General features: G+C 58.5%; 1 protein-coding gene across 1 annotated transcript in view; it reads left to right on the forward strand.

Moving 5' to 3' along the window:
* The window catches only part of LPCAT1 (lysophosphatidylcholine acyltransferase 1), a 47051-nt gene that overhangs the window by 7414 nt on the left and 19261 nt on the right, over positions 1-20376 (forward strand). Inside the window, exons 2-3 of the mRNA XM_027606314.2 lie at positions 12541-12683; positions 18470-18684. Of these exons, the coding sequence (XP_027462115.2) occupies positions 12541-12683; positions 18470-18684 (358 nt within the window). The remainder of the gene's footprint in view (positions 1-12540; positions 12684-18469; positions 18685-20376) is intronic.

Below are 20376 nucleotides of genomic sequence, written 5' to 3' on the forward strand. Positions count from 1 at the left end.
TTGGACCAGGCCCCGAATGGTCCTGCGTGCAGGGCCAACAGCCGAGCAGAACCCCCTCCCTGTATACGTGGGTCTTTTCACCGGTAGGAAGGAATCGTCAGTAGGAAGGAATCCCTGTGCCATGGGACTCATTAGCTCCACATCCTCGAGGGGGCTCCCGGGCCACTGCAGCTCAGCACATCCCAAGCCCGGAGCCCTCCTGCTCCCTCACCCCGAGCACTCAGGACCACTTTCGCCTCCTGCCCCCACCCAGGTGCACCGGTCAGCAGCCGCCACCCCATGCCCTCCCATTCCACCCTAATTGTGCTCCTGCGTTGTGCTGAGGAGCACTTGGATCAGTCTGCTCCGCACATCCCCGGTGTACTTGGAAGAGTGACCACCCTGGCCGGGGCTGACTACTCAGGCTCCTACCACAGGCTTAGTGTCAGGCCCATTCTCACCGCACAGATGTTACTGGTGGGCCAAGAACTTCCCCGCGGGGTCAGAGCCAGGGTGCCCTGGGGAGCTCCCCGCGGCTGGGGGTCAGAGCCAGGGTGCCCTGGGGAGCTCTCCGCGGCTGGGGGTCAGAGCCAGGGTGCCCTGGGGAGCTCCCCGCGGCTGGGGGTCAGAGCCAGGGTGCCCTGGGGAGCTCCCCGCGGCTGGGGGTCAGAGCCAGGGTGCCCTGGGGAGCTCCCCGCGGCTGGGGGTCAGAGCCAGGGTGCCCTGGGGAGCTCCCCGCGGCTGGGGGTCAGAGCCAGGGTGCCCTGGGGAGCTCCCTGCGGCTGGGGGTCAAGCCAGGGTGCCCTGGGGAGCTCCCCGCGGCTGGGGGTCAGAGCCAGGGTGCCCTGGGGAGTTCCCCGCGGCTGGAGGGGTACTTACAGCTGGGGCCTAGGGGCAGGATGTGGTTAGGGGGCTCCCTACAGTTGGGGGGCAGGGCCTGGATGTTCCCTAGGAGCTTCCCGCAGATGGGGGCCTGGAGCCAGCATTTGGGTGAAGCCAGCAGTTGGGGGTGAGGTTGAGCCAGGACGTGCTGGGGGTGCGCTGTCGGAGAGCAGAGTGGGCAGGAGGTGCCCAGGTGGGAGCACCTGCAGCTGGTCTGGACATGGCAGGACTGCTCCTGGAGGGGCCCCCTTGGCGAGCAACTCAAGATGCTGTTCTCCTGGGCCCCACAGGCACTCTGCTGGGATTTGCTGAACAAATGGAAGCAGCTGGGAATGCCACAGCGCTTGAATTTCAAGATTCTTTTATTCAGACTGTGCCAAAGGCCCTGGAGATAAGGGATTTCCTAGGGCCACACAGCCTGGCTGCGTTTGTCAGCGTGAGCGGGTCTGTGGGGGGCAGGGTCTGTCCGGGGAAGGGGGGAGTTCTTGGTGGGGTTCTCTCAGTCTCCTCGATCCCTGCCCCAAGGGCCGACCCCAGGGGCCCCACCAGGCACCTCTGCACCCCCCCATTCCCCCTTCCCCTGCTGACTGAAGCACCAGCGAAGGTAAACAGCTGCCCGCTAACCGCGCACCCTACTGTGTGCGGGGACCACCCCAAGCTGAGAGGGTTGAAACCTGGGAGGATGTGCAGTTAGGAGGAGGGAGTGCCTCACTTTCTCAGACCGTGAGCCCCGAGCAGGGACCTGCTCTGTCCTGGACCACAGCCAGCGGCTCCGGCTCCTAGCAGCCCGGGAGAAGCACTGACTGTTAGTAAACAGATGAGCTCATGGCCCCGTGGAGCTCGCCTGAGCGCGGGAACTCGGGTGGTCCCTCCACCGGGGCCATTCTGAGCCTGTGTGTGGGGATCATCTGCTCAGTGGACCAGGCAGGTCCTTCTCTGTACGTGGTCTGTGCACCTCTCCCTCCCTGTTCCCGCTCCCTCCGTGTTTCCCATCCCCTCGGGTGGGGGTGTTCTCAAGAAAAAGCCTGTGCCCCCTGGGATGGCCTTTCTGTTCCACTCACCAGGTTGCCTGTGGTGTGGGCCCTGCACCTGCCCCCCCCCCCCCCCCAGAGCGGCCCGTCCAGCCCTGCTCAGAGCCTGAGCTTCTCTGCCCATCTTTGGGACTCTGCAGTTCCTGGTCTCTGCAGGTGGGAGGTCTGTGCCTAGAAAGCTCCCTTTCTGAGCAGCTGTGCTTCCTGGGTGTCCGGGGCCCCCAGGCGAGATGCCTGTGGGAATGGGTCAGGTGCCTGCAATCTCTAAGCAGGGATTTGGAGCCCATTCCTGCGTTGGATCTGAGCCTCGTCCCTGGAGTGGGGCAGCCGGCCCGGAACTCCTGCTCTTGGCTGTGTTTCTGCTTCTGTCCCATCCGTTCTCAGCACCTGCCAAGAGAGGCGGGCCCTGCTGGGTGCTAAGCTCTCGGGGGTGAGTGGGCAGCCAGGGAAGGGCCTTTGGCCTGCAGTTTGGCTTATTGTGGGATTTCACATCTGGAGCCTGCGGGAGCAGCCGCTTGGAATCAGAGACCACAGGGTCTCCAGCTGAAGAGTCCTGAAAACCCTGAGGAAATGTGATTTTATAGGGAACAAGTGGGGAGCCCAGAGGCCAGCTGGTGGCAGGGAGGGGCGAGGGGAGGGGCGAGGGGAGCCCAGAGGCCAGCTGGTGGCAGGGAGGGGCGTCAGCAGCTCCCCCCCACTGCCCCCCAGGGCCCTGCTCCGGGCACTTCCTCTTCGCTTCAACCCCAGCAGCTGTTAGGGATCTTTCTCAATTCCCTGAAGGAAAGGTGCTCCCCACACAGCTCTGCCCCCAGGCCAGCCGGCGGCTGCATCTGTTGCCCTGCCCACGGGGCTCTGGGCCAGGCCAGCTGCAGGCCCCGGTTGGTCATCAGGAGCCGCGCTGGCTCTGGCCTGTGGTCGGCACTTGGCACGTGCTCGCTGACCTAGTGAACTTGTTCGCTGCCGCCGCTTGCACACAGCCCTGGGTGAGAGCCCCGAGCTGCTGGCTACAGTGCAGGTAGCCTGAACCCTCATGTGGCAAGGGGCCAGGACCTTGGGGATGCCCAGACTGGCGGGGGCGGGGCAGGAATCTGCGTTTGTAGTAGTATTAGGAGCACCAGGGCTCTGGGTGCTCGGGTGGAGCGGGGTCTTTAGCAGAGGGCGCATTGCGCTCCCCCCATGCCAGCCAGGGCTCCGAGGGCTGAGCTCCTACCGGGGGACCAGGGCGGCCGCGGCAGAGGCCGTGGTGACAGTGGTGGGTGCAGCGGGGACTTGGGAGTCCTCCTCTCAGCCCCCAAGCCTGTCCACCCCTCACCCACTCACCTGTGCCGCGGGGACGCAGCGCTCAGCAGGCCGGGGGCTTTCCTGGGCCTGTCCTCCACCTGGCCCGCCGCACCTCCTGGCTGCCTCACACCCCTGTCCCTCCCCTGCCTTGGGGCCCAGCCTCGCCGTTCAGTGTCTTGCTGGTCCTCCCTGGAGACCCTGAGGCTGTCTACATGGCAGGTGTCTCCTGACGTCCCCAAGGGTGCACCTCCCAGGCCCTCATGTGGAGGTTCCATAGCTCGTCTGCCCTTCAGCGTGGACCAAGTGCCCTGCCCAGGCCCCTCTGGCCCCCCGCCCCGAGGTCCCTGCTCTGTTTGCCTGGGGGGCCTGAGCTGCCCTCCGCGCTGATCACTCTGTGGTTGTGACCCTGTGACTGTGGGCCCTGGTTCCCCTGTGCTGGGGGCCTGCAGGCATGACCCCGGGAAACCCTCGGTGCTGGGGGACAGAGCTGGCCTTGGGCCCGAGCCCCTGGAAGGCACAGACCTCCACCCCTGGGCCCTCAGACTCTGGCCAAGGGGCAGGTGAGGAAGGACTGTGTGGTTTCGGTGGGGTTCCTGGTGTGTCTCCCTTGGTGATAAGGGTGCGTGTGTAGGGTCTCCTGATTGCAGGGCAGTTCTGATCCCATAAGGAGCTGCATAGGTGTTGCTTCCTGTGTGGACCATGCCATCAGCTGTGTGACGGGTGGTAGGTGCGCTGGTCTAGGAACATGGCTGTGCTCGGGCCGTGCGGCAGATCTGTACGTTCAGAGTGAGTTTCTGAGGGACACTCTCCTGCACCAGACTCCAGGCTGGCCGCATGTGCCCAGATGGGATTTGAAAGCTCCTGAACACAGAGACCGCGTGCATGCAGGGAAAGTCGGGGTTGCTTGCAGGTTCAAAGAAAAAATAGCTGTTTTAGCAACACTCTATTTAATTTTAGATTTGAGTGGGAGAGCTGAGAAAAAATAGCTTGTGCGTAGCAGTGACTGTGGTCCTGGCAGGAGAGGGTCCTCAGTCACACAGGTGGACACACGACGTCAGAGTGTGGGACAGCTGAAGACCAGGGGCAAGAAGACCAACGTTCACATGTTAGCAAGAAAAAGATGAGGGAGTCCAGTGTGAAGTGGACACAGGATTAAATAGGATGACCGAACACGCAGAAGCCCGGCTGCCCCGGAAATGGGGTGCCCAGCGAAGACGGACCTGTCCCGCACCCGGGGCCTTGCTCCCGGCAGCCGTCCCCACCTCCCCGCGCTGTCAGCACCTCGGATTTCCAGCCTTGCTCTGGTTCGTCTCTTCGCGGGCAGCCGTGTGTGACGATATGGCAGAGCTTACAGCCACTGTTGAGAACGAGGCTCTTTCTCTTTGCTTTTGAGATAGGAAGCTATTCCGTATCCCAGACAAACCTGTGCAAGGGTTCGCGTCCCAGTGTACCCTACGTTTAGGAGAGGTGTTTTGCGGATTGGAGTTGGGGGAGCGGTGGGATGGGTCTTCCAAGGCTGGTTTGCTGGGTTTGCACCGGGAGGTGTTGGGTCCAGAGCTGATGCTCTTGGAGCTCCTTCCCAGGCTCTGCGGCCGGGAGTTTGTGCGGGAAAGTGCTGGATTGTGCCAGCCACCAATGGCACTCCTCTGACCGTTGCCGTGCTGTTCCCAAGCTCTTTAGAAAGAAGACAAGTCCTGTGTCTGTTTTGTCATTGTGTCAGCAGAGCGTGGCCCCAGGAGGAAGAAACTAGCGCCCCGAGGCTCTTTGGAGCTGCTCCCTGCCCAAGCCAGGCTGAGTGACGGGCGTTGGGCTGTGGCTTCCCAGTTTCAGAATATTCTGTCTGTTCTAAGTCAGGATTTTGAAAAACAACTTGCTTTAGATTTTTTAAATATGCAACAGCCAGAGAGAAAGATGGATCCCGCAGGTACAGTTTCCTTGTGTGTATCTCACGTGGCCGTCTTTCCGCAGAACCCATGAGGCTCGTCCCACATCTCCTCACGGGAAGAGCCTGGGGTACCCAGACTGACCTTCCTGGGGGCCGTTTGAGGCAGTCATGAGACCCAGCCCCAGGAACCAGGGTGTCTTCCCTCCACCCCTGAGCCCCAGTGCGGCTTGTTTCGGAAGATGAGCCTGTCCTGCTGCACGGACCCGGACCCCAGCTGAGCTGCCGGGCTGCCCGCCTGCATCTTGCTCTGCCACGGGGCGCACACACTGTCTGGGTGGCTTAACTGATCGGGGGTAGTGGATTCTCTGTCGTATTACCCCCAGAACCACAGCCCTGCGGGGACTTTGATTCTAAGGCATTCCTTCAGCTGTGCACAGTGGGTCCACTCCACCTGCTGTGCGCATCTGGGCTGGGAGCGCCACCGAGGGCCCAGGAGTCTGCAGCTTCCCCTCCTCGGCCCTGGGAACCCATCCTGGTGGGTGTGGGCGGACCCGCAGGTCAGGGTACCGATTGTCCTTCCCACTTGGAGTCTGAGCACCCTCAGTGCCAGCTCAGGGTGCCTGCGGTCCCGCCAGGGCCCCCCATGTTCACTGTGCGTGCAGCACCCCCACTGATCGCTCCATTCCCCCGCCTCCTCAGGACCCACCCCTGCTAGTGATTGTCCACCTTCCGGGCATTCACTCAGGCCACCGGCCATCCTGGAAAATCCTGCCTTTCAAATGTTGTCATCTACGTGATGTGAAGATAGGAGCCCTGTTTTGTCTCTTCTGTCCCTGCGTCGTGGTCACCTCGGGATCTATCCTTGTGCCCCAAGGACCTTGAAGGTCCTCCCTCTGGCTGCTAACATCTGTCACAGGTGACCTTGGGCTCACTGTCCCCTGGTGGCACCCCTGGGCGACACCCAGCCCTGCTGCTACCGGCAACACCCACGCAAGCCGCTCCGCGGGGAGCTGGACCGGGCCTGCTGGCTGGCCAGGGTGACACACGCAGGCTGTGCCCGAGTCGTCCCCTGTGGTGTGGAGGGTCCAGCACCCTGACGCATGGCTTTGTGGGGGAGGACTGGCCCCGAGGCCATCCCCAGAACCTCAGGAGCACCCGGCCTCCCCGTGGCGACGCTGCAGAGCTCTGGCCACCCAGCACGTAGGGGCCGGCACCTCCGGCAGTCCACATTGGCTCCCGATCCTCCGTGTCCTCCAGCAGCCCCCGGGAGTGGTTCACTGGGACTGAGGGTGGACAGAGCACTGACCGCGTGTGAGCGGAGTTTTCAGACGCTGGCCTGGGCTTGGGCTGCGCACCCTGTCCGGCCGGCCGCAGCCAGCCGGCGCCCCTCTGTGCCCGCGCTCCCGTTTTCTCTGACCCTGTGGGGAATGCATTTCTCTTCAGCGTGGTCGTCAGTGTGTTTCCCTCTCCTTCGGAACCGCGATAATTATTCTTTTCCACGATGAAAGCACACCGGCTTTGGAACCCCCACCGCCACCGAGCCGAGTGCCATGAAGCCAGCACCCGCCGCGCGGCCCGGTGCTCGCCATGTGCCTTCAGGCTGCTGACCTTTCCTGTCAGAGCGGTCACACTGACCCCCCTCGCGCTCCCCTTGGGCATCTCCTGCCTGTAGATTCTGTGTCAGCATCTCTCACAGCTGGCTGGGGGCCCTCGGATGGCGCCACTCGTGTGTGCGCTCTGGGGTGCACGGCATCTGGGTGCATGGCCGGCCTGTCCACTTCTGTCAAGGACACATGTCACCGTAGTGACCCGCCGGGCACGGGGACAAGCGTGGGTGGAGACAGCGTGGACCCATGTCCACTCCCAGCAAGGATGCATGTCACCACAGTGACCCACCGGGCACAGGGACAGTGTAGGTGGAGACACTGGGGACCTGTGTGTGCTCCCGGGGCCTTTGTCTCTTAAATAGCTTGTCGGTGGTTACGTGTTGGTTGTGAAACACAAGGCACTTGCTCGCATGAAGACGACGTTACTGGTCTTGGCAGAGAGGAGGGAGTGGCCGCCATGTGCGTCTGAGCTGGCCATTGTGACCAGAGGTGCCCTTGGTAGAGAGTTCCAGACGGTACGTTAAGTGAATTCACTGTGAATTGGTGAATGTTTTACATTAGATCCAGAATTGTCCTTTCTGCATCTTATCACAGGAGATTGGAGACATGCACCGGTGCATCTGCTCAGGCAGGATGACGCCACAGGTGGGCAGCTTTAGCAACAGGCGTTTCTGTCTCCCGGTCCTGGAGGCTGGAAGTCCAGTCTCCAGGTTCCTCCTCAGGCCTCCCTCCTCGGCGTGTAGACACCATGTCTCCAGGAGCCCTCACACAGGCCTCCCTCTGCATGTGTCTGTAGCCTGATCTCTTCTTAGAAGGACACCTGTCATATGGAATTAGGGTCCACTCTAGTGACCTCGTTTTACCTTAATCACCTTTTAAAGGCCCTGGCTGCAAATACAGCCACATTCTGAGGTCCTGGGGAGGGGGGCACACAGTTCAGCCCCTAACACCAAAGCAGAGAAAATGTAATGAGCCCTGTGCCCACCGTCCCCACCGCAGCAGTCACCAGCCTATGGCCGCTCTGGTCTCACGGACACCCGACTCTCCTCCCACCCACAGTGACTGGGAAGCAAAGCCCAGACTTCACCATTTCAGCCACGAATGCTCCGGGGTGTATCTGCATCCCAAGGAGGAGGACCGCCAGCCCCACACGTGACGGTGCGGGCAGCCAGTCTGCATCCCCACACGGGCGCTGAGCCGGGTGCATGCATCAGCCCCACCAGCCCCACGGCCTCACACACGCTCACCTGCACGGCCCCTTCCAGTGTATTTGGGGCATTTGTCCTGGAGAGTTTCCTGGTCTGCCGATTGCCTCCCCTCATCTTCCATGTTTTCTGGGAAGTGGTCCTTGATCCAGAACTGAAGAGATGCCATTTCTGTTGGGTTGTGCTGTGGGCCTTCCACATACGGCCCGTGTGTGCGTGCCTGTCTCCGTGTGCGCAGGCCCCTCCCTCACACCGGTGTGCGTGAGCCGTGAGGTTCTGGGGAGCCCGTGGGGAATGCTCCCGGATCCCCCCCGTGGCTGCCCTGAGGGACGGTCTCATGGGACAGACCATGTGGGCCAGCATCACACTCAGGAGCCTGCGTCCCTCCAAAGGCGACCAGCGAGGTGGGGTGTGTGCAGACGTGCATGTGCGCCCGGGGTGATGGACGCAGGGTGCAAGCACACGTGAAGTTCCCGTCAGTGCATTGATCTTAGTGGTTCTGCCGGGGGGGTCTCCGGAGTCCAGGGGCCTTGGCCGCCTTCCTGATTTCCGCTGTACCCCACTGTCCCCCGCTGTCCTGGTTCATCTTCCACATTTTCTGCCCCGGCCTGGAATTGGCTTTGCTCAGGAGTCCTGGCTCCTTCAGGCAGGGAATGGCGTTCAGAGCCCGGAGGCAGCCGTGATGTTCCCCCTGCACCTTGGTGGGTCCCCACCGGGGTCTGCTCACTGGGGACTCCTGATGGAGCATGCCAGGTTAGAACGGCTGCTCCATGACACAGAGGAACCGTGAGCTTGTGTGTCCGCGTCTGTTCACGGTAATCCGCTTCCTGATGGACAGTGTATCGCAGCCAGCCTCCAAGGCACATAACCTCGCTCAGCCAGGGAGTCTGAATGTAGGTTCTCCTAGAACAGGGTTGCAAACCCTCAGCTCGCAGGAGCGAGCACACGGTTTACTTGACCTGGTGCTTCTGAGGGTGACTGGGCTGCTGAGGGGCAGTGGGAGCTTTGTGGAGGGGACGCAGACGCAGGTCCCGCGTTGCCTGCTCGGTCTGCAGCGTTCTCCCCCGATGCTGCTGCTTCGTCCTCCGCCCCCACCCAGGGCCATCACTTGGGAGCGAGGCCAGCACTCTGTCCCCGAGGCCCCTGCCCTCCCGCCCACGCCTGCCCCCTCCCACGCCGCTGTCCATCCATCCCTGCCTGCACAGGTAGCATCTGCCGACCCACCTCCTGGCTCTGAGAGGGGCTTCTGTGGGAGTGGATCCCAGGGGCTGTCCCTGGCCGGGGGTCTGAGTCAGTGTCCGGCACAGAGCTGGCTCTTATTTGGGTTGTGGGAAACGGAGCTCTGCCCTCTCCACAGGACACCCCCTGCCTCCCTGCACGTTCCCCCTGGCGACTATGATCCTAGGGCTCTGTAACTCCGCAGGCTTGCCCTCCAGGCCGGCTGAGGAACAGAGGTGCTCGTGGTGCCCTGGGGGAGGGAAGCACCGAGGCCAGCCTTGCCGCTAATTACAGTGCCTTGTGAGTGCTCAGCCGAGCTGCCTGGAGACGGCACGACCGCTCCCTTTCATCTGCCCCGTGCCCTTTGTTTTCCAGTCCAGCAGGACTTTCTACCAACGTCTTTTTGGTGACTGTGGTCTCTCCGCAGCCCCAGCACACTTGAGAACGTCCACGTGGCTGACACGGCTGTCCTGGCTGTTGTCCTGTGGCTGGAAACAGTGTGCTTGGGCAGGCTCAAGCCCTGGGCCAGTTTGCACAGGGCGTGGTGGACAGCGAGGATGCTGGGAGCCCAGTGGCTGCGCCTGGGGGGACACGGGCCACAGAGCCTATGAAGACAAGTGGGCCAGGAGGTGCAGGAAAACAGGAGGGTCCAACCAGGGGGCAGCCTGGAGCTCAGGACGAGTGGTCAGAGCCCACAGAAGGTTCTGGAAGGGGCTGCATGATGCCTTCCAAGTCCTGCCCCTTCTGGGGACAGTTTCCCCTCCTCCAGGGCAAGGCTGAGCCTGGCAGAAACACGCAGGCCCTCTGGCTGGGCCAGGTGAAAGCAGGTCCCCCCTGCACCCTGTGGGCTCCTGAGGGGGCTTGCCTTCCCCAGGCAGTTGACACAGCACTCCATAATCTGCCTGTAGAGCTACTTCCTGCCCCGTCCTTCAGGGTCCACGCGGTTCACTGTAGGTCTGTGACTCTCGGACCACATCGCGTGTCCACCTGCGCACTCATCGCTGTGTGTTCTCAGCGTGACTGTTGAGAAAGAGGGTACTTCTGAAAACAACACTGGGGCGTTTGCCTCAAGAAGTTAAAAGGGACATTAGAGTTGAGTGAGAGAGAGTCTGTAGGAGCTAAAATTAATATGACCAACTGGTCACAGTAGAGACAGTAAATACATCCAAAACTGGCTCAATAAACATTAATAAACTAGAAGAATATCTGTCAACATAGGCTGAGAAGTTTTAGAGGCCCAAATAATAGCAAGTACACGATGGGTCGGGGCCGGGTTGTTGTAAACACACGGAAGAATGCAGTGGGCAGCTTCATTCGATTATCCTGAAAACACACGATGGGGAAGTAATCGGGGGAGGAAAAAAATCTGCTGGGGACTTTCAGAGAGGTTTTTCTCTGACAAAACCCCTGAAATGAATTCAAGCAAAAGTAGAAAATCTAGATAAACAAAAAAAAAAAAGAAAAGAAAAGCGAAGAAACCAGCAGTGAGATAGATAGATATATCTCTTGGTAGAAATTCCCCTGAAGAGCTGGCTCACTGGTGTGTGGACGTCCCTGCAGGGCCCACCCAGGGGGAAGGTGTGCGTCTGCTTGCCCCCGACTTGCCCCCGGACGCATGCTAGCAAGCAAACTCAGCAGCTCCAGAGAAAAAAGAAGCCCCAGCGGGTAGCCAGCCGGCACTGTGACCGAGGCTTTCACGTTGGAAACGCAGTGGGTGCGGCATGTCGCGTACGTGGGCTGAGTGAGCTCGAGCACCGTAATCTCCCCGTAATCTCCCCGCTGGATGCAGGGAGGACAGCACAACCTGAAGCAAACGCAACTCTCAAAAAACCAGGGGACCAGGGGAGGGAAGGTACGTTCTCATCAGGGAAGAACATTTGCTACAACTTAGAGTAAGCGCCCACTTGAAAGGAAACATTGTCACCAACGTCACCCACAAGATGCGATCAGCGGCCTCTCCTGCTCAGCCTGGAGGCGGTGCCCCGGACGGACAGGGAGGAGGCCTGCACAGGCCCAGGCCACTCCGGCTTGCTGTCCCCTGCCAGTCGTGTGGTGATGCAGGACCGCACGATGGCGTGCGTGGCTGCAGGCCACGTGGGGCGGTTGGAACTCAAGATGAGCTAGAGCATCAGGTGAACACTGGATTTTCAAGACGTTATGAAAAAGTGTGAAATACCTCATTCATAATTTTTGTATTGAGTCCGTGCTGAAATGATAGTGCGTCAGATACATGAATATGTTACATTAATTTCATCCCCTTTTATGTTCTATATGTGGCCACTAGACAGTCTAAAATTACATACGTGGCTTGCATCGTATGCCCACTGGGCAGTGCAGCCTTGATAGAGGCCCCAGGAGAATCTACGGAGGGTCTGTGGGGCCAGTCCGCACAGCTCAGGTGCAGATTACAGGGACCCAGCCAGGCGAGCCGCTGTGGGGCCCTTCGGCCTGGGTCAGCCAAGCGGCTGGGCGATGTCACTGTGCACCTTCTCTTGGCCTCTTTTCTACCCTCTCTGCATCAAAACCCTGCATTTCTGAAGTGTGTATTATTGCAAATAATTATAAATGCATCTATTGATCATAAATCCCTTGCAGGTTTTAAGTTTTGTCATCCCTCCCCCCACCCTGTTTTCTAATTAACCTCCTGAGATTAAGTTTGTCCCAAAACGCACCATTCCTGACTGTGTACCCCAGGTGAGAACCAGAGCATGGCTTTGTGCCTCGGAGTGCTTGCTTTTAGACACAGCCATCCAGCCACCGTGACTCTCCCTGACTTGGCCCCTCTGGCGAACATGTCCGTCCTTGCCCCCACCCCGTGTTTGCAGCTGTCCCCCTCACTGTGGGGCCTGCCCATCCCCACAGAGCCCCTCCCATGGCATCTTCCCAGCCAGACCCGTGGGGGCGTGTGAAGCCCCCAGTGCTGCTTGTTTGAAGGCGGGCTGGCTGAGCCCTGTTCTCTGCTGGGCTCCTGCCGTGACTTCCTGGGGCTGGAGAGCCCCGTGGGGTCCCTGGTCTTCCTCGTGGCCACAGTCCGTCTGGCCAGCTCCGTACCTGCTGGCCCCCTGCATGGCAGCTCAGCACGGCAAAGGCATCCCGGGTTGGGCTGGGACTCGGGAAGCTAAGAAGAGCAGGGCGCGTGTGCTGGGCCCAGCTAGAGAGAGCCTCGGGTGTGGGGCTGCGGGGCTCTAGGGTCCGGGCGAGCTCTATGGTCCATTTGCCGTTGCCACATGGGGCTACTTGAGGCTGGAGCGGGATGGGGCGCAGCAGCATGATCGGAGACGCTTGGCAGGATATCCTGGGCCACCTGCCCCACTATCGTGTGAGGGCAGCGCCCTGGGCCCGGGGCGGGCGCCGCGTTTCCATACGGATCCGGGCCCGGCTTCGCACACGGAGTCCAGAGGACCAGTTCTCCGGCGAATGGTTCTGGAATGACCTCACCTCTGTCTTTCCAGATCATCTTCATGACGCTGACGCTCTTCCCCATCCGGCTGCTACTCATCGTTACCATGATGCTGCTCGCCTGGCCCTTCACGTTCTTCGCTACGCTGGGGTCCTCAGACAGGGAACCCGAACAGCCCCCAGCCACGTGGCGGAAGTAAGTCACTCGTGTGCAGGTGCTCTGACACGCGGGGTCCCGTGCCCCTTCCTCCTTTCCGCAGCTTCTCCCATCTAGGACACTGCCAGCCACATGCCTCCTTCCTCTCTGGGGGTGGCTGGTGCCGTTCCCTGGCACACCGCTGCCTCAGTCCTGCTCTGAGGTGTGTCTTCCAGGGTCCTGCCAGCCACGCAGCTGCTGTTGGCGTGTCCTCAGCACAGAGGCTCCCCGCCGCGTTTCCACATCCCCGGCCCTGGAAGGCTGCGTGTCGGCCAGCGTCCGTCCGGTGTGCTGGTCTGGTCTCTGCAGGGTCGAGTGCCCCCCCCTTGCTTCATAGACCCAGAAGTTCCCTTGTGTTTACGCGTTGAATATTAATAAAGCACGACCATCTATAGATGGACGTGTTTTGAATACATCTTTTTTTTTAAGGTTTATTTATTTTAGAGGGAGAGAGAGTGAGCGTGTGCACATGTGAGCACAAACAGGGAGAGGGGCAGAGGGAGAGAAAGAATCCCAAGCAGACTCCCCTCTGAATGCAGAGCTGGGGACTCAGTCCGAGGAGCCTGAGACCATGACCTGAGCCAAAATCCTGTGTCACATGCTCAGCTGAGTCACCCAGGCATCCCATGTTTTGAATACATCTTAACTAGAGACTCAACGTGGACCTCAGAAAATTAAATTAAACCAGAATATTTTCTTGTTTATCCCTAAAGCTGTTCTTAAAGTATACACCATTAGTAATGAAGATGCAGAGATATAAGGACTTTGATAAATATTTCCAGCATCTTAGAAGTTGTCGTTTCTGTTGAAAACCCAGAGTGCTGCCGATTGTCCACACCTTAGTGCCTCTCATCAACCCCTCGGGGTCCTCAAACAGTTGATGCAGAAACAGAAATATCATCAGCCTAGCACAGGGGTCCCCTAAACCTGGGCCATATCCAGCCACTGCCTGTTTTTACATGTACAGTTTTTCTGGAACTGAGCCACACCAGGACCTCCTTCACAGAGGCAGAGGCTGTGCAGCCCACAGAGCCTCAAATATTTGCTCCTTGCCCTTTAGGGCTTAGCAGATCGGCTCAGTCCTCCTTCCCTAGGAAGCATCCGACCAACAGGAACACGATGCCCGCGAGAGGCAGGTGGGACCTGGCGCGTGTCCTCAAGGTCGGCTTTCCCGACGTGCACCTGCCATGGGCACGCACAACAGTGACGTGCATAGCAAGGACAGCGAATTTCGATTCGCGGGTTTCCTGGGCCGGCGAGACGTGTGGCTTGGCCATGCTTGGGGACGGTCCAGCTGCCCGGGGAACTCCTCACGTGGCTGTGCGCTCCTCACGGTGTTCACGTTCTTAGACCATGTAAGAGTCAAGTGAACCATGGTCTTCCTCCCTGAAAGACTGGAAGGCAGGCCAGGATCCGTTCCCACTCCAGCCCCAGTGCAGCACCAGGCTCCAGGGTGCTAGGAAGTGGGTCCTGAGTGTGGGGGGGGGGGTAGAGGGAGGGAGGGAATGGAGGGGTGAGTGTAAGGGGGAGGGGGAGGGAGGAAGGGAGTGTAGGGGCTGGGCTCCCTCCCCCCCTCTTCACTCATCCCCCTGTGGATTCACTTTTTGGAGTGTGGGACTCTGGGCTGTTCTCCGTTTCCCGTACCAGCTCCACACGCTCCGCTGGGCTCGGGTGGTACGGGGCCTCAGCTGACTAGTGCCAACAGCACTGCTTCAGGGCGCCTCGTGTGCCCTAGCGTGTGTCTGAGAGGTGGCCCTCGTGGCAAGATATAGACACGTCTGAGGTTTCATGAGAACTCTGGGTCTCTGCGTGCATGGAGACTGCTCAGCACTGTGTTCACATGTGCATACTGTGCGAGCATGTGTACCTGCCTGTGCAGGTGTACAAGTATGTGTACATGTGTGCATATGTGTGTCCAAGCACTGTGTGTATGGATGTGTATATGCGCACGTGAGTGTACCATGTGTATGTTGTGTAAGCATGCGCATGTGTGTACAGGTGTGTGAGCTTGTGCATGTGTGTAATGCCTTGTGTGAGCATGTGTGTGCATACGTATGCATGTGCATGTGGGCGAGTATGCATGTGTACATGTGTGTGTGCGTGTGCATGCATGCATGTGTGTTGTGAGCATGTGCACGTGTACATGTGTGCATTGTGTGTGTGCGATCATGCGTGGGCACATGTGCCCTGGGGGCGTGTGTGTGCGCGCACGTATATATGATGTGTGCGTGTGTGCGCATGCACATATATATGATGCATGCGTGTGTGCATGTGTGTGCATGCACAGCCCTCAGGGCCTCCACGCAGCAGTATTTCAGGAACTCCACGCACAGCCCTTCTCTGGCTGGTGCTCCAGGGGAAGCAAAGGACAGTCAGCACTGAACCCCTTAAAGGGGAACGGCGACAAAGTGCCTGATCTGGGGACTCAGGAGTTAGGGAGAAGTGGGTTTCGAAACAACGGGTTTCAGAGTCCGCAGGCTTGTACCGAAGAATCCTCAGGGAGTCAGCAGGGAGGCACATCATTCCATGCTGTGCAGAGTTGTGTGGATTTGAATAGATTGATGTTCCATCAGGGAGGGTTTTTGCTGAATATAAGTTAGTGTCATTCAAACCTCTTAAAATAAAAGCCTTGGGTTTTCAATGAAAGGAAGAATGACACAATTTCCCAAAGACATTTACTCAAGGTTACTTTCAAACCACAAAGTAGCGTCAAAACCGGAGCATCTTCTTGCAAAACCTGACTGGCAGACCAAGTGTCCTCTGGGTGCTGCCCTGTGGCCAACTCACATGGTTAGAAGATGTCATAACTCCAGCCACTGTAACCACGTGCCACGGGCTGGGGGCCTAAATGACAGAAGTTTCCAGAAGCTGGGCGTCGGGAACCCGTGTGCCGGCAGACCCGGTTCCTGGCCCGCAGACGGTGCCCCCTTGCTGTCCTCCTCTGGCGGAAAGCTCTGCTCTCCCTCCTACCAGGATACCAGCCCCCTGGCGTCGGAGCCCCACCCTTATGACCGCATTTAACCTTATTTCCCATCACAGTCAGACTCACGTTTTGCCTGTTGCTACAGAATAATGAGCACTGAGCGTAGCCTTACAGTTCTGCTCCCTCGTGGTCTCGCCGCCTTGCTGGAATTACGCTCTTTTCCCAGAGAGTCCCAGAGCCCCCGATCCCCCACAAGTCACTCTTCTGCCAGATGCAGTGCCTTCCTGCAGATCTTCTGGGCATGATCTATCTCCTGGGCCTGGTTTGGGGTTTTTCTTTCTTTTTTCTCATTTTTCCCTCCTCGATTTCCTGGAGCATAGGTTTTGTCTCAGAAAGAGGACAAGCAGGAGAAACTCAGGTGCATTTTGTGTCTGAACATGTCTTCATTCTCCCCTCAATGTTGATGGGTAGCTGGTCCGGGCAGAGAACTATAGGTTCCAGATCTTACGGCCCCAGAGCCACGTAGCTGCCGGCACCTTCGGCGGTGACTCTTGGGGAGCCTGCATGTTCCTCTCTGAGTTTTGGACTCTTCTCTCTGTCCTTGGGCATTTGAGAAGTTCTCAAGGAAATTGTAGGAGTCTGTCGTTTTGTCTTAAGTTCGTTCTGCTTCTTGATGTGCTGAAGATCTGTGTCTGTCTTCAGCCCTAGAAACTGCTCCCTTCCTGCCCAGGTGCTGTCCTTTTTCTCTGGCATGTTCCAGAGACTTCCTTCCCGCCCTCCAGCTCCCCAGGAACTGGCTCTTCGTGCAGTGAGATACTGGATTTCCGAGCGTGCGTTCTTGTTCTCTGTCCTGGATTCCGTCACAGCCTGAGGAGAGTGTGGACTCCCAGCCTCTCTTCTGATGCCAGCCACCACGTCTCCTCACGTCAGAGTCTCTTCTGTGCCCCGTGGCTGGTTCTGCCCCGTCTCAGATTCTAGGGCACCCTCCCCCCGCCCGGGGGCGATGAACAGAGGATGCGGCAAAGGCTGGAGGTCGCTGCCCTTGTGCCTGTAGTTCTGTCTCCCAACTCACTGGTCCCGGGAATCACCCTGTAGGCACCTCGGGCTTGTCGCTGGCTGCCTCTGCGGCAGGCGGGGGGCGTTGCGCGGGGCTTGCTCTGGGCCTGCATCCGCACCCACAGGCTGGCTCTGCCTGGTGCACGGTCTCACTGGGGCTGGAATTCCTCCGAGATCTCGAGAGAATTGTTAGGTGTGGTGCATCCATACTCCCCCCGCATTTCTGTTTAGTGCCGTTTGGCCTTCGGACCTGAGGGCTGGTGGGTGTGTCTCTTACAGACACATCCGGAGGTCCCCACTTCCGAGCAGCTCCCTCTCTGCCTTCCTCAGAATACGACTTCCTGGGACTGGCTCTGGGTCCCCTGCCCAAAGGCTCATTTCTTCCTCGTGTACCAGTGGATATCTCTTGGCTTTTATTTCTGAATGTGTTCTTATGAAAAGTAGCGTGCGTGCAGACAAGTGTGTTCAAAACTATGCAGTTGGACAAATAGTGAAAAGTGCATACCTTTGCTTGCACCCAGTGCTGGAGATGGGGCATCAAAGCCTGGCCCCAGCATCTCGGCATACAATCACACAATAACTGTTCTCCATCCAAACAGGGGCCTTCTCGACATGGCTCCACCAGGGGCTCGGTGCTCATCTGGGGATTGGCTACTGCTCGGCGCTGTGGGGCCTCATCTTCCAGGATTCTCTTGAGAGGGTTTTTAAGCCCCTTGGGGACCGATCCAGTGAGGTTTCAAGCTCTTATGTTTCTGTTGTGCAGTCTGACCATCTGCATAACCCAGCAGCCCAGTGCGACACGGCTCCTCACAAGAGGTGACCCCTTCTCCTGGGCCCGTGGTCACTCACGTGCCGGGCCTTTTGCCTCCGTGTGGTTTCAGTGACATGGATCTTCATCTAGTTGCAGTTGGTCACAGGTGACACAGAGGGATGTGCAGATTTAAATGCCTAATTAAATTCTCGTATGTTGGGGGCGCCTGGGTGGCTCAGTCGTTGGGCGTCTGCCTTCAGCTCAGGTCATGGTCCCAGGGTCCTGGGATCGAGCCCCGCATCGGGCTCCCTGCTTCTCCCTCTCCCACTCCCCCTGTTTGTGTTCCCTGTCTCACTGTGTCTCTGTCAAATAAGTAAATAAAATCTTTTAAAAAATAAATAAAATTCTTATATGTTTAAAAAACAAATAGGAAGCAAGTTCCGTTAATCTAGGCTGATTGTTATTTTATTTTCCACATTTATCCATCTAATTTCATCAAGAAGAGGCTTGCTTTAATAACATGGCATCTGATTCTGGCACCTCAGGAGCCTGAGGGCAGGGGATGGGAGTGGCTCGCCACAGACCTCTGCCCCTGGTCTCAGCCCCAACGTCACTCCTGATTTTAATGGTGTTTTAGATATCTTGGTGGGGTTTTTTTTCACTTATGCTAATGAGTCACCTCCCAGCACTACAGGGCCCAGTGGCTGTCACGTCACCTGCGTCCTTGCTCTGCTTACTCTCTTCAGGAGTCGGTGTCGGTCTTCATGACACCGTGTCTTGGGGCAGAGACAGCACTTCTGTTTTCTTGGCTAAATTAATAAAAAGGCATCCCACCCCACGTTTAGTGGAGGGGAGGGAAGCACAGCACCCGGACGATGCAGTAACCGCTGTCTGGGGCTTGGATGGGTCCAGAGCGCACCCTGGATGACCCGCCCGAGGTCAGTGCCGAGCTTCTGGTGTCCGTGTCCACGGGTCAGCCTGGTGCTAGCGAGCTGAGCCCGGCGCCCGTGACAGCCCTGCTCTGGCCCAGGGTAACTGCTGCACCTTGTTTTGCAGGGTTGTGGACTTCCTGCTCAAGGCCATCATGCGCACCATGTGGTTTTCCGGCGGCTTCCACTGGGTGATCACGAAGGGGCAGCAGGCCCCTCCGTCTGAGGCCACCATCCTCACCCTGGCTCCACACTCTTCCTACTTCGATGCCATCGCTGTCACCCTGACGATGTCCTCCATCGTGATGAAGGCAGAGAGCAGAGATATCCCAATATGGGGAAGTGAGTGAGCCCCCTCCTGCTGGGAGTGGGCAAGCGCCCCCCCCCCCCCCGCCACATCCTGCTGGTCCGTGCAGGTCACACCCACGTGAAGTAGGCATTTGTCCTGGAGTCTCTTCTGTTTCCTTTGTTGTGGTTTTCTCTGTAACATTAGTTGTTGTGGGTTTTATTTTTGGTTCACACACAAGTGCCCTCAAACGTCCTGTGTCAAAGTGCCTGCTCACATTTTGTCCCTGGCATGCAGGGCCTGTGTCACACGGTTCTAGAAGTGTCTGTGTCCCAGTGCCCTGGTTATGGGGCTAAAAGCCCAGGTGTGCGGGTGTCCCTCGGCCACGTGACAAATTACCCAGCTGGTGGCTTAAAAAAGCAGAAACTTATACTCTCACAATTCTGGAGTCCAAAATCTAAGGCCAGAGTGTCCAAAGCCTCACTTCTTCTGGAGGCTTTCGGGGAAGGTCCTTCCTGCCTCTTCCAGCTCCTGGTGCAGCTCCTGGCGCCCCAGGTAGTCCTGGGCTCGTGGCCGCACCCTTACTGCCCCAGCCTCCCTCCTCACAGGCCTCCCCCACGTGTGTCTCCCTGTGTGTCTCTTACAAGGACACTTGTCCTTGGGTAGTTTACAGTAACCTCATCTCCAGGTGCATAACTAATTACATCTGCAAAGATTGCTTTCCGAAATAAGCTTTCAGTCACAGATCTTAGGAGTTAGGATGTGGACACATCATTTTGGGGTGTACTGCACCGTTACCTTGGGAACTACAGGGAATGCGGGGCAGTCAGCCTACCAATGAGAGCACCTTCCTCCTCCCGGCCGGGCCCATGCCGGAGCTGTCCTCCCCTGCAGGGCCGGCCCACCTGTTCCTGGTTCTCATCCCCCTGGTTTCTGCGCCAGGGGTTGCCACCCAGCCCTGGTTCCTCCAGGCTGCTCCTGGGGGGGCCCCACCCCACCATCACTCTCCTCTGCCCACCCCTCACTGTTTAGACCGTGGGCATGTCATGCAGAGCGTGTCCACAATGGATTCTGGAGCAGGGCTGGTGTGGGTGGGAGGCGCGTGGTGCTGGGGCAGAGCTACAGGGGCAGAAGGTCCTCACTCTGTCCACCTTCTCTGAATTCTCCTGAGTTCCCTAACTCATGTTAGTGTTCAGGTGACAGTTAAGAGAGAACATTGTGTACATTTTATGTTGTCTTTCTAGTAAGTGGGACATTCTGAGAGGGCCCAATATGTTGTGTGCTTTTGGCAAAAGAGATGCTAACCAGCATTTACTTGACTGTGGATCAGAGGGTGTCTGCTCAGATAGCTGTCATAAAGCACCACACACTGGGTGGCTTTTAAACAACAGCCATTCGTGCCCCACGCTCCTGGAAGCTGGGAGTCGGGATCAGGGGGCCCAGCAGGGTGGGGTTCTGGCAACAGCCTCTTCTGGGCTGCAGACAGCCACCTTCTTGCTCTGTGCTCACACAGTGGAAAGCAGAGAGGGGTGGTGAGCAGTTAGGACCCTCCGTGGTCTTGTCCCTGGGAATGGTGACACAGGTCCTCCATTTAGACCTAACGGTCTCAGCCAAGGTGGTTTCAGGGCTGGCGGTTACAGAACCAAAATAAAATGAAGGCACCCCTCCTACAGAGCCGTCAGGCTAGCCCTCCCCTTGCGGAACTTCCTGCAGGAAGGTGTGCAGATACTCGGGGACGCTGGCCATGG

The sequence above is a fragment of the Zalophus californianus genome, chromosome 5 (assembly GCF_009762305.2).
Source record: "Zalophus californianus isolate mZalCal1 chromosome 5, mZalCal1.pri.v2, whole genome shotgun sequence".
Lineage (NCBI taxonomy): Eukaryota > Metazoa > Chordata > Mammalia > Carnivora > Otariidae > Zalophus > Zalophus californianus.